This window comes from Cynoglossus semilaevis, chromosome 20 (genome assembly GCF_000523025.1).
Source record: "Cynoglossus semilaevis isolate Cse_v1.0 chromosome 20, Cse_v1.0, whole genome shotgun sequence".
Classification (NCBI taxonomy): domain Eukaryota; kingdom Metazoa; phylum Chordata; class Actinopteri; order Pleuronectiformes; family Cynoglossidae; genus Cynoglossus; species Cynoglossus semilaevis.
Window position 1 is genome coordinate 9,743,549 of NC_024326.1, and position 27,216 is coordinate 9,770,764.

Sequence of the window (27,216 nt, forward strand, 5' to 3'; positions counted from 1 at the left end):
CAGAATGAGGTCCTGAGTCAAATTGAACTACTTCATGAACACCGATCATTACAATGTGTCCCCCGGCCCATCTCTGTGTCCCCCCCCCACCACCATACTTTGTCTATAATGAAAGGATTAGCAAAAACTCTCAGTGCAAGCCATTATCTGTCAGACAATAGATTTTGTGAAAGAAAGTTTTGTCTGGGATTCATTAGCAATGACCTCCCTCTGTGGTGTGAATGCAGGACACATTTGGAGCAATTACTTTGGCAGAAAACAACTGTCAGTCATTCTTAAAGGGGAAGGATTCCAATTAATAAACCTCTTAAACTCTTTGCTTCTACGACCAGTGCTCCTGACGCTCTGCTGTCCTGTCTGTGTGTCTGAGGACAGCTTCTCCAGCGGAGAGCAGACGACGCTGCAGGTTGCTGTGCAGGAGCTGGACTGCAGGGCCCGTCTCCACTTGTGTGCAGGGGATTTCAGGGATTTAAAGCGTTAGAGTTAGAAGTACCGGCAGTGGATGATGTTGCTGTTAGTCTTCTTATAGAGACAACATGTGCACATTATTGTCTACGATCGGGACCTCAACGATGGTAAGAATTCTCTAAACACTTTAAGTAGGTTTTATACCTGATCAATGAGAATGGAAATGTTTTATCTTCATCCAGATTTTTGTTGAATATACTTGGTTGTATTTAAAATATATTAAAAAAAGTTTATATTTATCTATAACATACCACCTTGTTATAGATGAACATTAATATTAAATACTGGGAATTTACAGGCTGTTTATTTGATAATTATTCATCAATTATTTAAACAATATTTTTAGAAATAGAATAAAAGATTTTCATTTTATGGCTAATATTCTAATTAATTACTGTGGGTTGTTTTTTCTATTTTTTGGCAATGTCATAATTCCTCAATAAGGTTAAAATCAGTTATTGCAAAACTGTTACACATTACATGCATTGCTGAACTGAAAATTTAGTTTTCTCAAAAAAGTGACCAGACCAAAGTATGTGCTCAATCATTTAAAAAAAACTTAGTTCGATTTCACTGAAGTTCCAGTGAGAAATACTGTTTTTTTTCTTTCAGAGCCAGTGTGTATGTCTCTGATGGAAAACGTACATTAAATCGTACAGAGGAAAATCTTCGAAGGATTTCCCCTCATGGTTCATTCTCACCTGCTCTGTTCCGTGTGAAGCAGTTTCTAAGGAACCAGAAGTGTTGGCCGTCTGTCACTTGACATCAGTTCTATTTTTCACTGAAAAAAGAAAAAAAATATTGACAAAGGTTCGGATGCATTTATCAATGGATTCATTGGGAATAGTGGACGATAGTTGCCTGGACAGCTACGATATCGCTAAAGGTGCCGGGTCCAGCAGCGGAGGCCGGGTGCACAGCATTGATGTCATACTGGGATTTACTAAAGACCAGGACGCCTTACTGAGTTCAGTAGGAGTTGTTGACAACCAAAAAGTTGGAGGAGAAAATCTGCAGCGTCCTGAAAAGCAAATCCAGCTGCACCCATATGGACACCTGTCAGACCTGGGTGACAGCTCCCAGCATTCTTCCTACCACGGTGAGTCTTTTTGGGAAGCTGTCAAACACACAAAAAATTATATAATAGTTTGAAAATTGGGTTTTTATTTTAATTCCATGGGTTCTTTTAAGGTTAAGGTTAAAGCTGTTTTATTCAGGATTATTTTATAAAATGATTCAGTAAGTTAGTAAATTAAAAATAATCTCTGTATTAAGTGTTACAAAAATCATTTCTCTCATATCTTTTAGTTTGCAAGTGAAGGGAACGTGCCTGTATCGTATTAAGTATTAAATCATTTCTCTCATATCTTTTATTTTGCAAGTGAAGGGAACGTGCCTGTATTGGAATATTTCCTATTGCAAAACATTACCTATAGGTGGCAGTAATGCAACTCACAGGTTTTTATGACAGAAATGTCCAGCGAAGAAGTTTGGCTCAGTGTGTAAACATAGATAGTTTAGTCTACCCTAGCCTTGGTCAGCACTGGCTTATACACAATCTATAATCTAATATTTTTAAAAATCAGTTTGAATATATTTGTTGGTGTAAAGTAAAGATGTTTGGTTGATGTTTAAAATAAAGTTTTGTGATTCTGTGTGCTTCAGTTAGAGGTGAACAGTGTCAGTGCGGCCTAGTAGTTCTAAGTGGGTAAATTTGTTGTAAAACGCAGTTAAATCATGACACAGAGGTTTCAAGTGCTTATTGCCCCCTACAGGCGACGGGAGGAAGCCACATTTGATTAACGTTGACAAACAGAGCATGAAATTATATATCGAAATCAAAACTGCAAATGTATTAAAACTGGTTTTAATACATTGATTGCATAAAGAAGGTATGTGTAGGAATATGATTGAAAACAATTTCCTACATTATGTAAAACTTGTATCACATCTGGATCTAAAGTTGGCACTAAGGGAATGTCATACCTATCGTTAGAGTACAACCAACAATGTATATGTATAGAAATGTAGTGTTGTGTTTGTGAGTCGTGAGTCTAATTGGTCAAATACTACAACCATCAGGTACAGTGTGAAGTGAGCATTTCAGTATGAGGAGGTGAGGTAGTGTTTACTCAGCCTGTGCAGAAGCCACCTTAAATCCTTTGTTAGATTAGAGGAGACGTGCAGCCGCAGCTTTAACGAGTGGCATCTGTTACTGTGGGATTATTGTAAGGAAAGAATTCAGTGAAAGAGAATGTCATTTGTACTCACCTAACCCTGCAGTTAAAAACAATTAGCTGTTAAGTCTTATATATATAAGAATATACTTTGGTGCTATATAATTGATCTCACATTAATTCTAATATTTTATACTACATGTATTACATAACAAACATGTAAATGTAAATTACTTATCTATCTATTCCCCTGTCTCTATATATAATTATATATATATATCAATAATCTCTTTTTTTTACCTATCACTTGTATCCTGTGCTCCACAGAAGATGCCGAGCTTTTCTCTGGTGACAAGTGTGATGAGAAAATGAACGACCTGCAGAAGGAAATGGACCTGAACGACCAGTCTCCAGACGACATGAAAGAGGAGCTGCACACCAAAAAGAAACACCGGAGAAACCGCACCACTTTCACCACCTACCAGCTTCACGAGCTGGAGCGGGCCTTCGAGAAGTCCCACTACCCTGACGTCTACAGTCGAGAGGAGTTGGCCATGAAGGTCAATTTGCCCGAGGTTCGAGTGCAGGTAAACTCTTTGTGATGTTTAAGATTCTGATCTGATAGTCGTGTGCTCTGGTAAATTCCTGACGACCTCGTTATCATCTTAATTATTTGCTGTTTGTCTTATCATTGATACATAACTGCACGTCTAATTTTTTTCTTCAGGTTTGGTTCCAGAACCGAAGAGCCAAGTGGCGACGTCAAGAAAAGATAGACACTAGCACCATGAAGCTCCATGACTCTCCCATTCTATCCTTCAGTCGTCCCCCAATGCCGCCCAGTGCTGGTCCAGTGGCTAACCCGATGCCCCTTGACCCTTGGTTGACTTCGCCTATTTCAACTGCTCCACCAATGCATACAATTCCAGGCTTCATGGGTTCACCCCAGAGCCTGCAGCCTGCCTATCCAAGCCACGGCTTCCTCAACACCCCACCTGGCATGGTCCAGGGTATGCAGCCCATGGGCCCACCTGCTTACCAGTGCACTGCCAGTTACAGTGATAAATACCCGATGGAGGATGACAGGAGTTCCAGCATCGCTGCACTCAGGATGAAGGCCAAAGAGCACATTCAGTCCATGGATAAAACCTGGCAGCACATGTAACAGCGGTGAATCAATACACATGGATTTTCATCTCTGAATGTTTACACACTGGTTCTCAAACATTGAATTTGAAAGAATACAAGGACCTAAATGATTTAAAAATCTGTGTGAAACATCAGACCACTCTCTGCATTTCATTCGTGTTTCGATTTACAAATGGGAAGTCAGCAAACTTTTACTCTTTCAAAATTAAAGCCACTGAAGCTGAAGCTTTTTTTTCTCCTCACTAAAATAAAAATCAATTTTTAGAGAAGCTAAAGGGGGAGGGTGTACATCATCGGAAGTCAAGAAACATAATCTTGTTTGAAGACTAATTCAAACAGACAAGCATACCTCTTAACACCTAATTACTGCTTTTAAAGCGATTAACCTCGGCTTTTCAGCCATGGACAGAATGCCCTCAAATACCCCCCAAAAAAACCCTTTTCAAAACCTGATTAACCCCTACCAAATCTGTTCATTAATCACTCGCAGTTTCAACACTGTATTGCAGTAATGCTGATTAAAGATGAATGAAGTTTTATATTTCAATGTTTTTTTTTTCTTTAAAGATAATGTTGTCGGGGGGTCGTTGGGTGGAACTGGAGGATGCAGCTACTGTAATAGTGTGAGACAGGAGTTGACACGTGTGTGTATGGGATTTGTTTGCATTTAAACTTTGTTTTTTTTTATTTCATTGGTGTTAGGATTTTGTGGGTTTTTTCATTATTTCCTGATTTCCATTTCACAAACATTTGAAAACATTGCAAGATATTTCATTTACTGAAACTGAAATCAGTGTAAAACACATTATGATACCTTGACAATATTTTCTGTTTTATTTCTTGTCTGATAGTATTCTTTTACACAACATTGTTTTTCTGTGTCACAACTTTTTACTAATCGCAATTTACCTATTTTTTCTTATACAGGTTATGTTGCTTTTGTTGTTTATACTCACTGTTAACAGCAGTCGAACAAAAGGCCAAAGAAAACATATATTTGTTTTTAGTAAAAAAAAAAAAAAAGAACTGTCTTTTTACTAAATATGTATAGAATTGTGTGGAAGTTCATTTTTATCAATACAGTTTTTTATTGTATTTTCTTCAAAAAAAAAACATTCAAAAACAGTGCATAAATTAAATAAAGTCACAGTAGAACGACAGTAGAAACTCTGTGATGGATCCTGTTTTTTTTTCTTTACACACACACACACACATTAGAGATCAGCCAAAATGACTTAGTGCTATTAATGAGTGCTGGCATACAATGGACCATGTAAGCTCAAAAGCTGGCTTGATGGACACCTGTTGTGTTCATCCAGGCCTGTGGATCTTTGCCAGGCCGTTAGGCAGATGAAGCTTCACCTCATCAGGCCCAGCCACTGGTGTCAAAAGGCCCCGCCTGCTAGGCACAGGCCACAATGGCTTGAGTTTGTGTTGCCCTTCGGTAGCTCCTGTGGTTAGGTCGTTCTGAAATCACACTTCCACAATGTCTTGGAAGCTTAGTTTTCAAAATGGGAAACAACATAGAACTGAAAAGGGTATTATTGTTGTGCTTTTAGTGTTTTCATCCTACAACCTAATGTTCAAGTTAGTTAAACAGAAGTGAATTTGAATCTGACAGAGACTAGTTTAATTTTTATTTTTTTGACAAGGCTATATTTAGTCAAGAAACCTTTGTCAAAATACTTTTTAGCAATGTTTAGAAGTTGTTGGAAACATACTGAGAAACAGACATTAATTAGACACAGTGCGATGTTATTTGCTTGACCTAGCATGGCCTCCTCTGGGGCCCAAGCGCCACGTAACAGGCCGGTGAATGGGACTTGGTCCACGGTGGAAATAATAAAGGAAAAGAGCGTAAATAATGAGGTTTGATTAAGAACACCGTTCAAAGGAGATTTTCCTCCCTTGACATAATTGTAGACTGTGTGTGTTTGTGTATGTGTGTGTGTGTTAAAGGGGGTGGTGGGTGATGCCTGGCGCCAGCTCCTTGTCTTTGTCCGATTAGAGGAAAGTCACACGTTGACCAGAACTCTATTAATTGTTTAGTAATTTTCTAATAGTGGAGGGCCCTGAGACGATTATGTAAAAGTATTTTTGTGCCAAGAGGAGGTGCAGCCTGTTCACAGCAAAACAAATTAGACCAAAATTAGCTTAAAGTAAATAAAGAAAACAGTTATAGATCACTAGTACTAATACGAAAACAATGTTTTCAATTTTTTCTAAATGTTACCTATAAATATATACCTATAAAAAATGTAAAGAAATTTACAAAAAAGTTAGAACATGTTAAATATTACTTAAAGTTATCAACAAAATAACAAAAATGAGCAAAGGCAAAAAAAACGGCATAAATGTTGAAAATATAAACAAAAGTACAACAAGAAATATAAATTATTTAGTAAATTGTTTTATTTATTGTGATTTATGACTACATTGCCATGTTTGTTTTACATTATTGGCCACTAGGTTGTCATCACAGTAAAAAAAACAGAAAAAGAAAAAACTAGAGTTAAGAAGACCATTTTTAAAGCATTAATTTTCTCATTTGATATTTGGTGCCATCCATCGGACAGTTGCTGTAATGACAAAGATAAAAGGCATGATTATAAAAACAGATCTCAGATCAGAGCCCAGTGCAAACGAGTGTTTCGTGGTTAACTCTGATTGGTCCCGACGCTTGGCTCTGTTGACCAATGACAGAAAGACATCTGTTCGCTGGAGCCACTCTAAAATATCCCTTCCTTTATCTTCCTTGTGGTCTCCCCTGTGGTTCCGTCATTTTAGACAGCAAACTTCAGGTTGTCTGCTGTAGAAGGTACAGAGATGAGGAGAATGCAGGTGGTACGTGTAGTTGCTGCTGTGTTGCTAACAGTCTGCTGCGTCAACGCAACGGTTTTCTTTCGGGAAGAGTTTGCAGATGGTGGTAAGTTTGTGCATTTACAACCTCAGCCTGCAGTTCTGCCACCCACTGGTCTGCCGTTTTGTAACTATGTTCTATCTTAAACACTATGTCATGTGCTGGAAATATTAAATATCGTGTGTTTTTATTGGCATACTGTAAATACTCCTAATCGCCGTTATTCTGAATTAAAGTCAGTTGTGAGATGTGTGGCGTTAGCATCGTGACAGGATTAGCAAACATAGCGTCAGCATCAATACAGCTTTTAAGTTCTCCCTTAAGACCCTTTTTTGTGTGTTTTTTAAAGGAAGAACAGCTTAAATTTGTCATTCTCTCTGTTACTCTTTAAAAGAAATATTTCGTGATATTGTGTTTTTAATTAAGTACTTTGATTTTTATTTAATAAAACAAATATTAAAATAATAATAATGTGAATATTGGAGAAATAAAACCCAGTTGCAGGTTAAGCTACTCAGCAAGAACTACTCTGGTTATTAGTCATATGTCTTACAGCACTTTGTCACTTTGTGTATCTAAGTAAAAGCCCCCTCTGGGGTTTTTCCCTCAGTTTGTCTCTAAACCTATTGTTTTTCTGTCATCAGATGAATGGAGAAGCCGCTGGGTAAACTCCAAACACAAGTCTGACTATGGAGAGTGGAAGTTGACAGCTGGTAACTTCTATGGAGATGTGGAGAAAGACAAAGGTAAATTTGCCCTTAATAACCTCATTACACAATATGAAAGCTGAAATATATAGTTCTCCTCAGTTCAGTTTTTCAGATTTTTAATTTGCATTTATCAAGGGAAGATCAATATATCAAATATATCCTCACAATTGAAAGTGTTGTGTACACATCACACAACAAGTCTTATGACTAGACAGCTAGTCTTTACCTCCTGTTTCAGGAGAAACGGATGAAAAGATAATCCAACAAAGATTAAAGTTTAAACTAACGTCACTATTGATTAGGTTATGAACACATTGTACAGACCTACACGTCAGCATTCACTCCACTGTTCTATAATACATAGGACCACTGATGCAGGGCTTTAACTATCAATAAAAGAAATAAACATATTCATACTCTGAGCAAATTGAGTAAAATGGAGATCAGTCAGGATTGGTTCCTAATGCTACAAATGCCTTTTGTTCTTGTGCTCCTGTAGGACTCCAGACCAGCCAGGATGCTCGTTTCTATGCTACCTCTGCTCGTTTTGAACCCTTCAGCAACGAGGGCAAGACGTTGGTTATTCAGTTTACAGTCAAACACGAGCAGAAAATTGACTGCGGTGGTGGTTATGTGAAAGTGTTCCCTGCTAGTTTGGATCAGACTGCCATGCATGGAGATTCTGAATACCATATCATGTTCGGTAAGTGGTGAGGACAGTTCTTGTTGAAGTGGTTACATTATCAACGGTTAGATGATCAATTGACAATATTTGTTTCATGCAGGACCTGACATCTGCGGCTACAGCACCAAGAAAGTCCATGTTATTTTCAATTACAAGGGAAAGAATCACCTCATCAAGAAAGAGATTAAATGCAAGGCAAGGAGGACTGAAATGAAAAGAAATAAAATACAAAATGTCTTCCGCAAACAACCAGTATCTCTTCAATAATGGCTCATTCTGACAAGCGTTTTTTTTCTGCTTTCCCTTTAGGATGACGAGCTCACCCACCTGTACACACTGATCCTCAATCCAGATCAGACCTACGAGGTGAGGATTGACAACGAGAAGGTGGAGTCTGGCAGTCTGGAGGAAGACTGGGACTTCTTGCCTCCCAAGAAGATTAAGGACCCTGAAGCCAAGAAGCCGGAGGATTGGGACGACCGTGACAAAATTGACGATGTCGAAGACACCAAGCCTGAGGTATATACACATATGTACACAATTCCCTCGGTTCTTATCTGGCACAGACAGACTTTGGTCAGAATGAAGTTATGTTAGTTAGATAGTTGGTTAAAAATTTTACTTTTTTGCTTGTGTCTGTAGGATTGGGACAAACCTGAAAACATTCCTGACCCTGATGCTAAAAAGCCTGAAGACTGGGATGAAGATATGGATGGAGAGTGGGAGCCACCTATGATCCCCAACCCAGAGTACAAGGTAGATTCAATTTGACTGTTTACCATAGAGAATAACTGTTGTGTTGTATGTAGACCTTGCAGTCCGAGTAATGACTTCTGATTTACAGGGAGAATGGAAACCCAAACAGATGGACAACCCCAACTACAAGGGGCCGTGGATTCACCCAGAGATTGACAATCCCGAATATAGTGCTGATTCAAACATTTACAAATTTGAGAACATTGGTGTTTTGGGTCTTGACCTTTGGCAGGTGAGAAAGACAATCAAATAGAAAGTATTTAAAGCACCATTATTAGAGGTTAACTGGTTAATGTTACTCTTAATCACAGGTGAAATCCACTCAAATGTTACTCTTAATCACAGGTGAAATCTGGAACCATCTTCGACAACTTCCTGATCACAGACGATGTCAAGGAAGCTGAAGATGTTGCAAAGGAGACGTGGGGCGTGACAAAGGTATAAGTTTAAAAGGCTGTAGGCTACATATCATGTCACTGTCACAATAAACAGTTGTCAGTGAAACACTGAGTGTGATAAAAAAGAAACTGACTTGACTTTTAACTTGACAAACAGGAACCAGAAAGGAAAATGAAACAGGAGCAAGATGACCTGAAACGAAAAGAAGAGGAGGAGAAGAACAAAGAACAAGACACTGAAGGTGAAGACGAAGAGGAGGGGGAAGAAGAGGAGGAAGAAGACGAGGAGGAGGAGGAAGAAACTAAAGATGAAATGGAGGAGGCACTTTCAGAAATGGAAAGTGAGGAAGCGAAGCATAAAGATGAGCTTTAAAGGGTGCGGTCAGGAGCTTCTGTCCTACCTTTAGGAACTCTGTCCAGTATTTCCCAGGGGGCATTGTGGCTGCTGTGCATCCTTTCCCTGCAATACGGACTAAAGCCAAGATGTAGTGATGTTAGGGGGTGTGTGTGTGTTAAAAGGATGTTCCCTTTCATTTTTTGCTGTGGTAATATTTGTCACCCAACCAGTCCAATAAGAGATTTAGAACCCGCCAACACCCACTGTTGTCATGTGCCTACAACGAGGTGTAATTCCATGGTTCAACTCTGAAAGTCCCCATTATGATCTTAAATCTACACAAATGACCAGGGATGAGGGCCAAACATTCCATGTTTAATGGTGATTCAGTCTTTTTCTCCAAACCCTTGTGACTGCAAGTGAAATTCAAGATTCCCATATGGCACGGGCAATCAGATACAGACAAATCAACAAGATAATGTAACTTATAATGGTTCTGTTTTGGCACTGAGTCTGTACATTGTCTGAGTTCATAAAATAATTAAATCCTCATGAATTGCATTTTTCCTTTTGTTGGATGTCAACAAATATTAAATGTCAGTTATATGTGAGGATCCTTTCACATAACTAGAAAGTCTGGAGAAATCCCCCTGGTGTGACTCAGGACATGGCTGAAGGTTACACTCATATTTTTATTGGACAGAATGTTATTGATACCAAAGTTTTTATTAAAATATAATAAAACAACCATTTGTCATTTTTCTTTTATGTGGTACATGTAATATAATCACACAGATCTGCATTTCATTGATGGACATATTAATAGACATGAATAAGAATGAAGATTAAATTAAAACATTAACGTGCCAAAACATGTCTTATGACCTAGGTTTGGAGCTGAAAGCTATAAGTGAATGCTCGTTGTATAATCATTTAAATTATTGTATTTTTGGTGGAATTTATAATTATAATAAACAAGTTATTAGTATATGCATTTTCTAATAAAAAGCTAAGACTTAATGTGTTGGGGCCCGGTGGTCGAGGGCCCCTTACAGGTCAGCCAAAGCTGCTGTTCAACTTTGAAAGAACACTTCATTACTATTCTGGCAAATATAAAAAATAAAATAAAGTATTTTCAACAAAATCTTTGTTCACCAGTCCACCATTAAGGGGCAGTGTGCGCCCCGTATTGCGTGCACGAGGATTCGTTCACGGCACCTGAACCACGGCTGTTGGTTCAGGGCCGTTTGCGCGCTCCCGTCACAACAGGAAATATGGCGGCGCTCATGACACTCACTCAGGTAGGATCATCCCATATCTTTGGAAAAGCCTGTTAATATTTAAATCGAACGCTTTTCGGTCATAGAGTCAGAGTTTGTTGTCTCTCACATCACTGGTTTGTGCGCTATATTGAACGTTTGCCTGTAGTGTCGTAAAGTTAAAGCTTTCGCTGTATTTAAGAGTTAACATGGTAGGCTACATTTACAAAGTTACGGTTTAATGGAAGGAGGAAGCTGCTGTGGCAGTGACAGCGGTGGCGTCAGCACACAGGACTGTCGTAATGTTAATGAACTCTTACCAGATAAAAGTCGCTAAAACACAATTGACAGCTAGCGTTAGCATTGTTTGTGTACTTAAAACTCGGTTCACTTGGCTGGTGTTATGTTTCCCTCTGTGTGCCTTTGCAGTTGTCCAGTGGGAACCCTGCATATGACAACTATTACAGACAGGTAAGGTCGAGCTGTGATTTGCTCTCAGGTGTTGTGTCAACTTCATATTCCTCTGTACAAATGTTTTCCCCCATCCTATGTTTCATGGAACACTCCAGTGCAGGGTTCTTTAGTAAAAATACAATACAAGTCCAGTGTTTATGGCTGTAGTTGTCAATGATACAGACTGTGGTTGGAATCACACAATGTTTATGGCTGCAGTTGTCAATGATACAGACTGTGGTTGCTTCTGAAAGAATGTTTTGTTTTATGTTATCATTATTATGGAAATTTAAAAGATTTTGAAGATAAAAGATCAAATGAAGTTGAAGAGCACTTTACACATCACTCACAAGCACTTTGTCTGGCTTTTTTATGACCACAACAAATAACCAAATTACTGCAGACAAGCACTAAAACAACTTATTTTAGTTTAACAACCCTTTCTAAAACGTTTGGTTTCTCTATGTTGTAAAGCAACTCTTTTTGTTCATTGCATGTGTATTTTTTGATCATAGTCAATCTATTAAGAAATCATAGTCATGTTCCTTTTGTACTGATTTTTGCAGTTGGACCCAGGACACACGGGTAAAATTTCAGCTGTAGATGCAGCTCAGTTCCTTAAAAAGTCAGGCCTGCCAGACACTAAACTTGGGAAGGTGGGTCACAATCACACATATAAGTTCATGAAGAGTTTCAGTGTTACCACTGTCACTGATATTGTACATTTTTTTACTCCTTAGATTTGGGACTTAGCTGACTCTGAAAGAAAGGGATATCTAGATAAAAAGGTGAAGTTAAACTTATGTAACACTATGTGACTGTGACTTATGTGACTGAAAATGCTGACATTTGCCTTAAACATTGCACCTCACTTGCCCATTTCCTGTTTGCAGGGTTTCTTCATCTCTTTAAGACTAGTAGCCTTAGCACAAAGTGGACATGACGTCAGCCTTAACAATCTAAGCCAAATTGTAGCTGCACCAAAGTTTGTGAGTGTTGAAAAATAATTATTTTTTTCCGTGAAACACATTTTTCTTAATTTATTCTGCTCTGTTTGCTATAATCATGTCCATGTGTTTTCTTTTGACAGAGAGACACTAGTAGTCCTTTAGTTGGTGCTTCAACAACAACATCTGATTCACACTGGGCAATAAGGGTAAGCTGGAGTATTTTACATTTTACACACTGGAAGATGTCTAACATTTACATTTATTTGAATCAATTTGTCTTTGAAATAAGCAACACTCAAAACTATTGTTAACTTTTGGCATTTGTGTTACCTTTGAGCATGTGTACTAGAGCTGCTGACCTAGTTTTGTTGCACTGCACTATGTTTTGCAGTGACAATAAAGGGTATTCGCTTCTATTCAATTCTATTCTTTAATGTTTGTTCTTTCTTTTTCAGCCTGATGAAAAAGGGAAGTTCGAGGGCATTTTTGAAAGTCTCACTCCAGTTAAAGGTGTTCTGTCGGGGGACAAAGTCAGACCAGTTTTAATAAACTCCAAGCTACCTCTGGATGTGTTAGGAAAGGTGATGTAACCACTGAGGCTCCTGTAGAAAATATATTGGTAAAAAAAATCTCCAGAACATTCCCAGTTTTAAAACATCTCTGCTTCCATAGATTTGGGACCTGAGTGATGTCGATAAAGATGGACATTTGGACAAAGAAGAGTTTACAGTGGTAGGAAGCCGATTGGCTCATACACAGAAACACCTTGCCTAAAAAGACAAGTTACATAACTATATATATATATATATATATAAAACTTAATTTCTGTCTCCAGGCTATGCATCTGGTATATCGAGCCATGGAGAAGGAGCCTGTCCCTGTCACCTTGCCTCCTTCTCTTATTCCTCCATCTAAAAGAAAGAAATCTGCGGTTGCACTCCCTGGTGCTGTGGCTGTGCTGCCCTTTCTCTCTGGGCTCTCAGGAAGCCCGGCTCCTCTCCAAGAGGCTTTACGTCCCACCGCAGGTCTGAGCAGCACACCCCCCCTCAGTATAAGCAGCGTGAGCCTGTCTCCAAAACACTCCTTTAAATCCAGCTCCCAGGTATGTCACCACATCTAAAGATGTTCAGTTTATTAAAAAATAAATCACTACTTGTATGAGGTCATCATTGTGTTCTGATTTTCACAAGAAGTTTGTCTGATACTTTGTACAGTGTTTCTCACTGATGTATAGAAAAAGAAATAATTTAATCAACATCTAGGCTTTGGTTTGGTGAAAGAAAATAATGGAGCAGGGTCCTCCACTGCTAAATGTGAATGACCTTTGACCCACTCTTGCAGAAAAGGGTGTTAACCCACTCTTTCTGTGTATGAGTTAAGTTTTCTTGAGGACACATTCCTGAGAGAAAAATGTACTTGATGTTGGACTCTGTGATCAAACGGTTCAAATCCTGATTCCTTTCGAGAATTCTAGTCCATGACTGAAAGAAACCAACTATATATTAATGCTTGACACTTGCTAATAGGTGAACCTGTTCAGCCACATTGATTAAATCCTTTTCGTTGTACTTATTCCCCTTGTGAGTTTTGGAGAAACAGGTTTGCCTAATGGGAAGGGATGCATCTGAGTCATGATTACATAACAACAGCATTCACCCATTTAAATGTTTTTTTAACGATGAATACGTCACATGATGTACTTAAAAAGTTTCTTTTAGCTGGTCAGAAAAACCGGGCATTTTCATCAAAGGGCAAGACTTTTCAGAAGTTAACTGTGTATACATATGTTTTTGGTTTCTAACCTATGACGAATAGAAAATGTTTAATGTTTTGTTTGACATTTTCATCAAAGGGGAAGACTTTTCAGAAGTTTACTGTGTATACATATGTTTTTGAATTTCTAACCAATGATGAATAGAAAATGTTTAATGTTTTGTTTGATTGCAGCCTGCAGTGAACTGGGTTGTACCTGTGGCGGACAGAGAGCGATACAGCAACATTTTCAAGCAAACGGACACAGACAACGACGGACTGGTAAATGGTACCGAGGTGATAGAGATCTTCATGCAGTCCAACCTCTCACAGACAATGTTGGCCCAGATATGGTGAGACGTTTGTCCCTATGACCTTGCCTTCTCTGCATCCTTCATGGACTGAGACAATTACAGTTGTAGAATTATTACTGCACTGCTTTATTAGCTCGTTATTTTGGAGTTTGTTAAAGTGCTTTATTTATGGATGATAGTTTGTCCAATGGCTCCATCTTGTGGACTGTTCAAGTCATAACGTCTTCTACAGAAGATGAGAATTAAAAAAAAAAAGCTCAACAAAGAGAGTGATAGACAAAACACAGTTGAACAAATGTCCATGTGTCCACTGCTTATCTTTTGTCTGTAGGGGACTGGCTGACACCAAACAGACAGGGAAGCTGACCGAGGAACGGTTTGCTCTGGCCATGTATCTAATACAGCAGAAGGTTATCAATGGCATCGACCCTCCCTCCACCATCAGTCCAGACATGATTCCTCCCTCAGACAGGGTTGGTAGCCCTGTACAGACACCACATCTTTCATTTTCTAGTTTATTTTGCAAACCAAGAAATTATTTTCCACTCTGGTTTGAACCATGAGAATCTGTCTCAATCTATTTTAATGCATTTTAAAGCAACAATTAAAGTGTAGCAAGCACACCAATATTACAGTAATTGTCTAAAAAGTATTTTTAACAAACGTTAATAAGTCAAGTGGAAAAAATGGGAATTATTAAGGCACCTTCAGTTTAAAACTAATTTTATAGGTGTCATTTCTTATTCCCTTAATAAATACAGTAACACATTGTTGCTTTAAATTGTAATTTCGGGGGTTTGCTCTTGCATTACTTTTTTCTAAGCCTGTTCCTATCCTGTCTGACAGACAGCAGTGTGAGTAGCAGTTAACTTTTGTGTCAGGAGGTGGCGCTTTTGTTGTGTCATAATGACTCTCCTGGTCTGAAACACTCAACGCCACGTGTTTTTTATTTTATATTTTTGTCTCACTGCAAGTTTTGCTAACACAAGTGAATATTTTTAGTGTTGTTTTAATATTATACAGAATCTTGTTTTGAAAAAAAAAATTTTTTAAACCTCTATATTCGGGGCTCACACTGCCGCCTGCTGTTTCAAAGCATCAATTACAACCACCGTTGTCCATTTACATTCAGAATATTTAATTAAGTCCTGTTAAACAAGACGTGTTACTTAATTATTGTGGTTCTACAGGTTCTCTCTGGGTATTATTGACCAGCTGATGATACAAATTTAATTAATTAAACAACAGGATTTAGAGAAGTACAGAGTAAAGTGCACTGTTTTAAATTGAACTCTGATTTAAAAATCTTTTTTGCATGAGGTCAATGCCTAATTTTGAACACTGGTCACTTTTAGGCTGCGTTCCTTTGTATTCTCTTGTTTCCACTGCCTGTCTCATATTGTCTGGATGTTTGTTTCCCCTCTCTGGCTGTGCGAGATGTTTGTGTTTCCTTCCTGTGCCTTGTGTTTTGTTAGACATGTCAGTGGGAAGCTGTTCGCCGTCTCTTTCTGCATACCTCTCCTCCCTCGCCCCCTGCCCCTTCTTTCCAGCTCTCTGTCTAATGACCCAGTTTTCTTCAATATTACTTTAACATTAATGTCCACCGTTTTTTCTCTCATCTGTTGACACACTCTTCTCTGTGGTTTCACATGATGTCTGCTCCTCCTTTGCACCTTCTTATGCAACTTTTCTTTTCCTGTCTTTCGTGTATTTACTTGTCTCTCACCTCAGGACAGCCTCAGCTCCACAGGACCTGCAGAGCTGACGGGCATCAAAGAGCTGGATGACCTCAGTCAGGAAATAGCTCAACTGGAGAGGTGAGCCCCTGAACCCTGGGTAACAGGGGGATGGAGTAGCTTTGTTTTATTTCCGCCGTGAGAAAATAAGTGAGGTAATGTGTAGGCTCAAAATCAAAGCCCAATTGTTACTTATAGCTTATTTAACCAGTGCTTCTTCAGGTTTTTATAATGCAAGTAGTACACCAGCAACAGACACAGATGTTAGCAAACAAAGACATGAGAAAAATCGCAGGTTGTCTAACCTTCTAACTATCATTCTATCTATATATGAATTTTCAACATCTCAGGAGAGGACTTCTAAGAAAGGCAAAACCATCCGCATTTTATTTTAGCTTTCTTGTGAGTCAGATTGAACACAATTTCTACGCCCGCATTTTCTTTTACCTTTCTTGTCAGTCAGATTGAACACAATTTCTACGCCCAAAACAGTTATTGTATGCTGAAAATGGAGAACAGTGACAGTGCATAAAAGTGCAAACATGTGTTTGCAAACATTGGTTGTATAGAAGTTACTTCTCACTTCTCACTGTTATAATCTCAGTTAATACTTCAGCAAAGGTCTTAATCATCAGTTTCACTTCTTCAGCAGCACTTGATGTCAGTCTTGTGAACTTTGACCCTCTTTTTTTGAGAACAGACATTGGCTCCATGTGTTTTTCAGTTGCTATGTGACTGCTTTTAGTTTATATTTATGCCATATTTGTGGAGTTGGTCTAATTGCATGCCTTTTATTTTGCTGATATCTCAAAATGTTACTTCCATATGAAATGGGACTTTTAATATGTGGTTGTTCTTGTGCTTCATTAAAGAGAGAAATTTATCCTGGAGCAGGAGATAAAAGAAAAAGAGGACGCCATCAAGCAAAAAAACAGCGATGTTCAGGTAAGGCTAAGCAGACAGAATTAATACGTAGCATTATACGTATATAGTGTTCAGATGATCTGGAAGAGTTCGTAGCTGCATAAAACAGGGACATCAGAGCCGTCACCTGTGCCCGTGTGTTTGATAAACCTTCAGGATATGCAGATTGATTTGGACAGAGAAAGCAGCAGTCTCCAGGACCTGGAGTCTCAAAAGCAGGACTCCCAGGAACGTCTGGAAGAAATGGACCAGCAGCGCTCAAAACTCCAAGGAATGGTCAATGATGTCAAGCTGAAGTGTCAGGAAGAATCACAGCTGGTCAGCACCCCAAACTTTTCACAACACTTTTTAAAAATTAGAATTAAAAAAAAAATTCTAATTGTGTCTACTTTTTTGGCTCCTTTTCTTCAGATTTCCTCTCTGCAGAATCAAATCCGCTCTCAGGAGATTGACCTCCAGAGCCAAGAGGACGAAATGAGACGCACGAAGGCTGAGCTGAGCCGGCTTCAGGAGGAGGAGGCCCAGCTGGAGCAGAGCCTCCTCTCTGGCCGCGTCCAGCTGGACAGCATCGTCAAGTCGCTGAAAACCACTCAGGAAGAGATCAATCAGGTCAGAGCAGTCGGAGAGGCGACAGGTCACATGTGGTTGTGCTGCTTAGACATTATCTTATTTGTCATTGTTGTGTATCATGAAATGTGGAGGAAAAAAAAATCTAATTCTGCAGATTAAAGGCTAGAATTTCACTAACAAGACAGAAGTTTTGTTTGGGGCAAATGTTAAATGTTAAATGGTTTGTGATGTTATAAATAGACAATGAATGTTGGCAATGAATAGATTTTTGTTAACATGTCCTGCCAATCAAGCCAATGAACAGTTCGGATTGGGTCTCATCTTTTTTTTAACATGACAAAATCAGTGCAGATTTGACTGCAAAATGTTTTCACTTTGTTTTTCTTTCTAATGCATCAGTTAAGATTCAGTTTTTGTTTTGTTCTTTTAATTAACTTTGTCTTTGACAAAATTTGAATTAGAAATCAAATATGAAACATGGGTAAAAAGGGTGTTCTTTTGTGTGTGTGTGTGTGTGTGTTTAGGCTCGCAGTAAGTTGTCTATGATCAAAGATACCCAAACTGAAGTGACCAAGACCATTGAGCAGTACAACTCAGCTTTAAGGGACATGAGCGACGGAAACTTCAGCAACCTGCCAGACTTAAGTGAGGGGTTTGCTGCAAAGACGAATGGAGGTTTCAGGAGTGCGGTGAGGAAATAATTACAAGAGCATCTTCTTTGTTCTGGGTTCAACTCTCAGGTCTTCGGTCATTTAATTTACGATGTTTCTGTGAATGCTTCTTTGTGACCACAGAGTGTACAGCACCAAATTCCTCTACAGGTTTTCTTATTTTTTAAACTTGTTTGTTGGGTTAAATTTAAAAATGAGGAGGAAAGCAGCAAAGATGAGAAATCCTGTTGGATGTAACACAGGTTGAGGTAGTGTTTGCTGAGTTCTCAGATAGGTGTCATGTTTAACCAGATTTTATCATAATCAAAGAAAGTCTAAAAGAAAAGCGAAAAGTTACCTGAGCCTGACATCAGTGTTGTTCACTGTGACATGCTGATGTATTTGTTGATTGTATTCACCAGGATGAATCTTTCAAGTCAAAGATAGCCATGTTCAACAGCAGTGCTGCTAAGGAGGTTCCTTCAGATCCCTTCTTGAGTGAAGATCCCTTTAAGTCCGACACTTTTAAAGGTCTGTACTTTTTTTCTTTTACTGCACCCCACTTTGGGAACCACCAGATGAATCTATCACTGCCTTCAAGAAATGCATTTATGATTAGTATTATGTCTTGTTCATTTTCAAGATCCATTTGGAGACCCTTTCAAACAAAAGGATCCATTCAAAGGCACCTCATCTGAAGACTTTTTTAAAAAGACAGACAACACCGACTTGTTAGCATCCTCAGAACCTTTTGGTAGAAAACCCTCACTGCCGGCCAAGGTACTAAACACTGATTATTTACTGTTGTCTGAATAGTTCAGTTCTTGTTCTGCTTGTTGTGTGGCTATGCCATTGTGACCTTCAAACATTTTTTGAACAAAAAAAATGTTCACTGCTGTGTCATATTCTTTACAGCCAAGTGCCTTTGGCAGCGGAGATCCGTTCTCAAATACTTCTAAACCAAACAATTCAGGTAATTTATTGGTGTCACAAAAAAAAAAAAACAGACAAGCAAATCTTTTTCTAGTTGAAAAGTAAATGTTTGTCCAAAGTTATTTTATCGATGTGGCAAAAATTGTTTTCCATTTGGGGGAAAGTCAAACATTAGAAGGTGAAGTAGTCAATTGAGTCTGGCATCGACGTTTTAAATCCAGGCTGGATGGAGCTTTATATGTATTACTGTTAAACAAAAATTGAGTCTGGCATCGACGTTTTAAACCCCGGCTGGATGGAGCTCCTCTGTCCTTAATGTACTGGTCGTTTCTAGTGGTACTTTATATGTATTACTGTTAAACAAAAAAGTATGACGCGGTATCATCAGCAGTGAGCTTTATATGCGTAGAAGTTCTGTGCTTATTTCTCAAAACGTGACCTTATTTACAGTGATGTGAAGGTGACAGAACCTCCTTGTTGGGAAACGTCTCAAAGACTCATTCTTTGTCGTTACGGTGACGTGTTAGATTTAGAGTATGTTTTTGAGGCCAAAAAAAAGGGGGGCAAACAGTTTTTTACTCACTCTGGCTTCACTTTTTCCTGTGGGTTTGGGTCTATTTTTAGTGTGGGGTCTACGCATTTAACTACAGGCTACCTAAAAATACTCCCACCCCCCACCCTGGAAAAACAGGAGGCCTGCGGGGTCCAAGCATAACAGAAAGTCAGTGATTGCTGGTCCTGCTCTACTTGAATACACTGCCACTCCTTTAACCACTTCACTCCTGCCTCTGTCCTGTCTTTATATCTGCTGCTATTCAGCTGCTCTGCTTCATTCATCGCACACGTTGTTTTAGGTCAGTGGACGGTCCTGGCCGGTGTTGTTCCGTGTAACACACCTTCAGTGGAACACTGAGGCCTCTGTAAGACCTGAGTCCAGTTACAGTGCGTAAGAGAAAACACTGCGTGTTTCACATGAATGCACTCTCTTGTGTAGCAAACTCACAACAAACATATTCTATTACCACATTTTGTTTTTTTTATCTGCAGTTAGTCGTTTCTCTCTCTTTTTTTTTTTCTCTTTCATTTAGCAGCTTCAAAAACAAGCCGGGCACAGTTCTGTGCAAAGTCACGCCTCTAATTAGTTAATCAGACACGTAACCCTGGTTTAACAAAACTGCTCTTTGCTCTCCAGCTTTTTTGGGTTGGGAAAAAAAAATTAATAAATGTCTCGGAAACTTAGACGGTCACGCCACATTCCCTTTCCTGAAACACACAGGTGCCTTTTATAGTAGCAGCGAGCGGTAGAGTTTAATTTTTATTTTTAGTTGCTGGCTTTTTCCATGCGTGTGTTGAAATGTTCCCAATGCTTTATTTTAATGTGCTCCTGTCACAGATGTGTTTGGGTCAACGGACCCCTTTCGCAGCAACTCCTTTAACAGCAAGGGCAGCGGGTTTGCTGACTTCAGTCAGATGACAAAGGTAACCTCCTGCATCTGTTGTTGTTTGTTTGAACTCTGTGCACCTTCAAACAGAGTTGTAGAAAAAGACTTGTCATGTATTTACTGCTCCTCTTGATTTATATCTGTTTTTCCTCCCTGTCAGTTTATGACATTTGTGAAAGCACATTCATTGGTATGAGGCCAGAAGCTTTAGAAACTGGCAGACACTTTTTGGCGTAGTCATCGATTTATGAAATAAATAATAGTATTTTTTTTTTTCTCGGCTGTGTGAACAGAAATCAGACAACCCTTTACTCCCATCAAAGAAGAATGTTCCTAACCGACCTGCACCTCCCTATGGTAAGACCTGAGATCATGTACCTGTATGTGTTTGTGCATGTGGTGGAACGTGACCCTGCTTGCTGTTTCACTTCTCTCTAATGGTTTATTTTTTTTTTTCTTAGTAACCCGACAGTGTTGTTGATGGAAACCAGTAGAAATTATTATCCTTCATAAATTATCACTTCAGACGTAACGGTTCAATCCAGTTGCTCTACATCGACTCTTATGGTTAAGACATGTTCAAAAATGAAGCTCAGCCTTAGTTACTTACTGTAACTGACTGTTGCTCTATTTAAAGTTAATGAAAGTATTTGGTCTGGATATATATGATGCATATGTATGTATATTTGTATGTTTTATGTGTAAATATCTGCGTATGTATGTGTGTGCGTCTGTATATATTTAAGTGTTTATATATATATGTATATAATACTGTATATACGTATATATATTTAAGCTACATAGTCACACAATTGACTCTTAGAACTAAAGCTTTTATTTTCGACAGTTGTAACTTAGCATATTGTTTTTTCATTCATGCTAGTTATGAAAACATAATATACGTATATATATTTAAGCTACATAGTCATTCATGCTAGTTATGAAAACATAATTGTACTATAATGAAAGTAGTTGAACTGTCAGAGTGAACAATAATGACTAAAATCCACCAACTCTATGATGTAATGTTCAGTTACTGTGCACTTTTTACTGAACACTTACTGTGCACTTTTTTCCTCAACATTTTCACATATACATTTTTTGATCGACTGATATATGTCACAATAACAGGTTAGAAAACACACACTACCAGCTGTTATTTTGTTCCAGTAATATACAGAAGAAACATTTTTTTATATTTTATATATTCATATTTTTTAATGGTTTTTTTTTTAATGTTAAGCTGGATATTTATTTTTGTTTTTATACTACATGAAAAAAACAAAACAAAACCCACACACGCACATGTTTGACGCTTCTTCACCGATGCATATCTCTTTCACACACGGCTGGCAGGACGTGCCCAGCACATGCCCTTCCGCTGTTACCTTGCACTTATTCTTTTAGCAGAAGCCACAGCGTGAGAAAGTTGGTCGTTCCCCTTTGCTTCACCACACAGTGATGGGTAAAGATGAGTGTTGACTGTTAAGCAGCAGGCTGGCTCCACAGATGTTTTTCATAGATGATGGGGAAGTGAGAAGCCTACTCTCTGAGCTGTGGACTCATTGCACAAATAGTTTTGGTGGAAAAAGGTGTTGCCATTTAATTATTTTTTTTTTGGAGAACTGCACATTGTTTTAGTTCTGTCAAGTTGGTGCTTGTACCTGATCTGTTCTACATCAGTCAGTGGACGTCTCATCATGTGCAGATGTAACTGGTGGAAACTGACGTGAAAAAATTCTGGTCACATAATAATTACAACAGGAAATGTTCTGAAAAGGGTGGGTCCATCTATTGCAATTGTACTTACTGAGAAAAAAACCTCACTCTGCTTGTTAAACCTCAATGCATCAGTGAGCTGTTGTGGTTAACACCAAGTTTAAAGCTAATAGTGCCTGTGGTTATATTCTCAGAGCTTAAAGCTCTTTGCTTTCTGTTAGAATACAGGCAAGAGAAGAGTATACTTGCTCTTTAATCGGTGAAATATGTTGAAATATGGTGGAGTTTAAATGAATAAAGTCGAGGGCTGTCAAAAAGTCTGAAGATTAATCAGATTAAATTTTTTTTTCATGCATTTTAACACATGGGCAGAGTGATCTTATTGTTGCTCTAATTCACAGTTGATACACGTGTAGTTATTTGTACACAAACACATCGTAGGAGGAAACATTCTGTTTCACTGAAGCACCGTGAGTTTAAAATACATCTCAACTCTCAGCATGTGAGCGTCAACTTCAGGTCAGACGCCAGGCTCGTGTGAGACCAACGTCAGTGAGTGCAGGCCAGTCAGTAAGTCTACGACTGACCAGCTGTCTGACACAATGTCAAACGGACTGTAGACTGTTGTTGTCGAGGACAACAGACTGTCCAACAAGTCACAGTCGATGAAGACGAACAGTAATGACTTAAATCTTTAAACTTTAAACTGTAAGAAGCTCAATGTTCAGAATGTTGATTTAGCTCTATTAATATTGATTAATTTTGATGAATCATCCCAATTACCCTGTGATTAATCCAATGACATGTTTTGACAGCCCTAATATAGACATGTATTTCTTCAAACGTCTTCCCTTTCTGGTAGGTTTGCTCAGTTCGGGTGCCCCAGAGCTGTTCCCGGGAATCTGCCCCACAGCAGACACTAAAGAGTCTTTTGTTACGACAGACACGAGTAAAACGTTCAAAGGCGGTGCGGTTGGTTTTGCAGATTTTGCCTCTGTAAGTGTTTTTCTCCCTCGAGTCCTCTCTGTCTGCATGACCGCTGGACCTTCACTCTCCGGACTGTAAAGGTGCAGACTCACAGGTGTCGGCTCTGTCCTCACTGCCCCGTCTCACACGCGGTATCACATGACGGCTGTTGACTAACACCTGACCAAACAGCGTAGAGATTTGGCAGGAAGTCAGGATTTATACTCTTTAATTCAGCGTGATATTCAACCTGCCTGGTCAGGCAGCATTTTTCAGGTGTTGACGTTTAAGGTAAAGGCTTATTTTCTGTAAAAGCATGATATGCCTGGAAGCAGAGCACAAGAGAGTAAATCTGCCTCTTTGTCCCCCTCCTTCCGCTTCTTTGCTGCTGTGTATAAATGGACAGCTGAGTCTCCTCTCAATGGCAGGGATGATGCATGGCACTGTTTTTGTGACCGCTTTTTTACATTTCCGTGTGACTCCACTTTGTTCTGTCCCTCCTACCAACACAACAGTGGTGGAAAGAAGTGTGTGTGTGTGTGTGTGTGTTTTCATATGAGATTCTGTATTGTAATCTTTGTTTTTCTGCCAGAATCTGAACAGGCCAAGGTAAGAAGACCGTACAAGGGTGTGGTGGTCAATCCTTTGCATGTGAAAAGCCTGTCTGCACAGCATTAACTGAGACCAACGATTCATGAGCACACGAGTTATTTTTCAATAAATATTCACACTGAAATATTTCCCAGAACACGTGGCGTGTAATTTACTGCGCCAGCGTAGCACTGGATATCCTGTTAATCCGTATTCTGAAACTTTCTGTAATTCTCTTGTGAAATCTAAAGTTCATTATTTATGAACTTGTTTTCCCCCCACTGACTATTGCATAAAAAAATGGTTTGATTTTTGTTTTGCGCAGATTAAAAGCGGTAATTGAAAACTCTTCATATTTTAAATTTGCATCCTCCTTTTGCTCAAATCCACTTTTAATCTAGTACTTTTCCTTTTTATGCGTTGACATTTTCATGATGCGTTGCAACATTTTAACTCATTTCACGTTTGTTTCCCTGCTCTAGTTTGGAAATGAGAGCCAGCAGCTGGAGTGGGCCAAGCGGGAGAGCGAGCGTGAGGAGCAAGAGAGGTTGAGGAGGCTGCGGCTCCAGGAGCAGCAGGATCTGGAGCTCGCCATCGCTCTCAGTAGAGCCGACATGCCCAGCGTCTGACCAGACTTGTCCCACCACAGCTTTTCATTCCTCCTCTTATTTGCCCTCTGTCTGCAGGCTCACTACACTAGCGGCGCTGACACAACTACCGGCTCCTGCTACCAATTTGTATAAGACACCAGTGTTCCTTTGACCATGACTGGACTCATGTAAATGACTCCACTTTTAGCCACCAGTCAAGGTTCAATGATCCCAAACTACATGGTAACTATAATCAGGGACAATACAGAACCAGTCGACTCGAGCTTGGCTTCGTCCTGCAGCCACATAGCCATTTAACGCAACACAAACCAGAAGGGATCTGGACTAGGACCTAAATCCAACTTCATATCATGTTCTGGTTAAATGCTCAGCCTTAACCAAAACCCTGCAAATACTTAGAATAGAATATTTTACCGTTTTTATTTGTGTTTAGAGCAACGGTTCTTTGGTGAACAACGGACACGAGTTACACAAAATCCACAAAGTCAAAACTATTCAAGCTGACTGTAAGCACGAGGTTAAAGTTTTTTTCTTTCACTTTCTGGAGACTTCTTCATGCGTTGCACATATTCTGCATAGGAACGGCAGGACTTTGTTTTATTTTATTACAAAGGTTACAAGTGTTCCCTTACAGTTGTGATTTTATCACACCTATTTATGGCCTTAATGAACCGAGACAGAAGAAGTGTGGGAATTCAATCAATGGGTTTTAGAGAAAGACGTGCAGGAAATGTGTTTTTTTGTACTAACATGACTTTGTTGAACATTAAATTATTTCCTGCTTTTTGTTTTCTGCCAGGACTTGAGGACGCGCAATAATCACTGACCTTCTTTTATTTAACAGCGTTGACTCTACGTAGAGTTCAGCAGCAGCAGCAACAACGTTTGTGTACATCTGTCGTCGTCTCTCATTGGTTGCCTTGCGGTGACGCCTGCAGAACAAATTGCACCTCCTGTCCAACTCTAACCCTTTAATATCAAATGGAGAAAAGTATAAACTGTTTATACTGGTGCTGTTACATTTGGCCGTTCTCTTTTTCAGCTCTCCGGCGACTTCTTACTCACATGCACAGTGACGTCTGCTTCAGCGTTTGTTTGTTGTTGTTTTTTTGTGTGTGTGTATGTGTGTGTGTTTTTTTCTCCCATCACTGTTACATGAAGATTTATTTTATTTTGTTTGTCGGTGTCTGATGATCCAGTTGGACGACGTCTGGCCTAGAAGTCAGTTACCCCGCAAAACAGAAACACTAATCAGGTTTATTTGGTACATTACGGTAACACTGTACTATTATGTGGCTGGTTAGAGACACTCAATCTTATTTATCTGCATATCACTATTGTAACATGTTATTGCACACTATGTATGTGATTATATGTAACAAATGAGTACAGGTCTGGAGTTGTCAGAACTGTAATCAGCTTTTAATGAAATAAAATACATTTTAACACTGCTGGACTGTGGTCGCTGTTGATTTAAAAATGAGGAAGAAGAATCGGTTTAAGATTTGTTGAGATACAAAGACTTTCATGTTTTCAATTTCTTTTTTTTTTTCAGGTGACTTCTCTGTGAATATTGACACCAGGAAGAAGACCGCTGCAGGTAATTGTTTACTTTCCTTCTTTCTTTTTCTTTTTTTTAAATATATATTGTGTGTAAAAGTTTCAAGTACTCTGACTTATGATGATGCTGATAGAAATACTGATCATCTGGTCTATGGTATGGAAGCATTCACTTGATTAAGCCTTTGATGTGGGTGAAACAAATACTGACACCATGCAGACTTATTTTGCAATGACTTTGTTACTTTGAAATTGTAGTGCATGGTGACTATGTAATTGTAGTATTAAGGCCTTTTGATGTGCTTCTATAATTTCTACCCACCAGAAAGGGAGTCTAAGGGCTCCCTGATGAGGGTTTGCTCTTCCCCTCTGTCCAGACGGCTCCTGGCTCACTCTGTAATTATGGAGATGGAGTGTTTGTATTTATAGTCTAAGCCCACAAGTGACTGCCCCTCGCTGTATTGCAGCTGCATAACATCATAGTCAACACGGAGCGGCCATATTTTAGAATTAGAATGGCGTATACAATGGGTGGCGTGTATAACATACTTAGCGTGAGCGACACGTGATGCTCTGCAGGTCTGAAAAAAAAAAAAATGGAGAGCTCCGAGGCGCAGTGTTTGATTTCATTTCTGTTTAATATTTACAATAAATACACATTTTACAGTATAAAATCCATTTACATGTCCTTATAAATTTAAGTAAAAAATAATGCACAGGACATCAAGCCCTGATAGTGTACAGAGGGGCTGGAACCAAGAGTTTCACACCAGGGAAGGAAAAAAAAACAGAATCAAATAAAAAGAGAATCATGACTGTCCAGACATTTGAGGCAGTTTTAAATAAAAACATTGTCTGCACTTGTTGGGCATCTGTATGTGCATTCTCACCCCTTCCCTCCCCCTCAACAAGAACATAACAGTTTTGTGGCTATGAGAGTTTTACAGTAGCACAGTCATAGAAAGGCACTTGTGTCAAACACGGCGTTCCAGTTGTGTCAGAGGAAGAGTACAGTATATATATATATATATATGTATATATATGTACAGGGCCAGCCCCTCGTTGGTGTCTCTATAAGTAGTACCAGCTACATTATTACAAAATAATTTTAATAATAATAATAATACACAAAAAACTTTTCATATTCGACATTATATAAAAAGACTTTGGTCATGTGGGTTGAGCAATTTAAATAAAAGAAATGACATCAGTTGAATCACAATAATATAATAATAATAATAAACTC

At 38.9% G+C, this 27,216-nt stretch overlaps 3 protein-coding genes across 6 annotated transcripts; all 3 read left to right on the forward strand.

The window, feature by feature from the left end:
• Nucleotides 1-1,227: 1,227 nt before the first annotated feature.
• On the forward strand, nt 1,228-4,421 carry LOC103396468 (retinal homeobox protein Rx2-like). The gene is made up of 4 exons (XM_025052392.1): nt 1,228-1,571; nt 2,000-2,004; nt 2,976-3,232; nt 3,373-4,421. The coding sequence occupies exons 1-4, from the start codon at nt 1,285-1,287 to the stop codon at nt 3,808-3,810; spliced, it is 987 nt and encodes a 328-aa protein (XP_024908160.1). The 5' UTR covers nt 1,228-1,284; the 3' UTR covers nt 3,811-4,421.
• A 2,047-nt stretch (nt 4,422-6,468) lies between these two features.
• calr3b (calreticulin 3b) lies at nt 6,469-10,287 on the forward strand. The gene is made up of 9 exons (XM_008334563.3): nt 6,469-6,720; nt 7,299-7,400; nt 7,864-8,067; nt 8,150-8,244; nt 8,359-8,568; nt 8,692-8,805; nt 8,894-9,037; nt 9,151-9,243; nt 9,361-10,287. The coding sequence occupies exons 1-9, from the start codon at nt 6,621-6,623 to the stop codon at nt 9,574-9,576; spliced, it is 1,278 nt and encodes a 425-aa protein (XP_008332785.1). The 5' UTR covers nt 6,469-6,620; the 3' UTR covers nt 9,577-10,287.
• Nucleotides 10,288-10,723: 436 nt separating this feature from the next.
• LOC103396471 (epidermal growth factor receptor substrate 15-like 1) lies at nt 10,724-25,861 on the forward strand. 4 transcript variants are annotated; one of them, XR_003053039.1, is made up of 23 exons: nt 10,724-10,841; nt 11,229-11,270; nt 11,819-11,908; nt 11,993-12,040; nt 12,146-12,241; nt 12,343-12,408; nt 12,658-12,783; nt 12,875-12,934; nt 13,038-13,304; nt 14,150-14,307; nt 14,600-14,741; nt 16,000-16,085; nt 16,877-16,949; nt 17,085-17,246; nt 17,340-17,537; nt 18,023-18,187; nt 18,571-18,679; nt 18,792-18,928; nt 19,064-19,121; nt 20,475-20,560; nt 20,817-20,880; nt 23,105-23,817; nt 24,282-24,413. XR_003053039.1 is itself a non-coding variant. In XM_008334564.3 (23 exons), the coding sequence occupies exons 1-23, from the start codon at nt 10,815-10,817 to the stop codon at nt 24,426-24,428; spliced, it is 2,541 nt and encodes an 846-aa protein (XP_008332786.1). In that variant the 5' UTR covers nt 10,724-10,814; the 3' UTR covers nt 24,429-25,861. The 4 variants fall into 4 exon arrangements, 3 of the variants coding, with proteins under 3 accessions (XP_008332786.1, XP_008332787.1, XP_008332788.1); XM_008334564.3 differs by having other exon boundaries at nt 23,105-23,238; nt 24,282-25,861; XM_008334565.3 differs by having other exon boundaries at nt 10,725-10,841; nt 23,801-23,817; nt 24,282-25,861.
• The last annotated feature ends 1,355 nt before the right edge of the window (nt 25,862-27,216 follow it).

What these genes read in the sequence shown, in the direction of transcription:
- LOC103396468 (XM_025052392.1), top strand. Translation starts at nt 1,285, where the DNA reads ATGCATTTATCAATGGATTCATTGGGAATAGTGGACGATAGTTGCCTG. An exon ending in TGCCCGAGGTTCGAGTGCAG is followed by an intron (nt 3,233 to 3,372) that starts GTAAACTCTTTG and finishes TTTTTTCTTCAG; the next exon opens with GTTTGGTTCCAGAACCGAAG.
- calr3b (XM_008334563.3), top strand. Translation starts at nt 6,621, where the DNA reads ATGAGGAGAATGCAGGTGGTACGTGTAGTTGCTGCTGTGTTGCTAACA. An exon ending in TCGAAGACACCAAGCCTGAG is followed by an intron (nt 8,569 to 8,691) that starts GTATATACACAT and finishes TTGTGTCTGTAG; the next exon opens with GATTGGGACAAACCTGAAAA. An exon ending in TCCCCAACCCAGAGTACAAG is followed by an intron (nt 8,806 to 8,893) that starts GTAGATTCAATT and finishes TCTGATTTACAG; the next exon opens with GGAGAATGGAAACCCAAACA.
- LOC103396471 (XM_008334564.3), top strand. Translation starts at nt 10,815, where the DNA reads ATGGCGGCGCTCATGACACTCACTCAG. An exon ending in CAGACACTAAACTTGGGAAG is followed by an intron (nt 11,909 to 11,992) that starts GTGGGTCACAAT and finishes TTTACTCCTTAG; the next exon opens with ATTTGGGACTTAGCTGACTC. An exon ending in CCTTTAAATCCAGCTCCCAG is followed by an intron (nt 13,305 to 14,149) that starts GTATGTCACCAC and finishes GTTTGATTGCAG; the next exon opens with CCTGCAGTGAACTGGGTTGT.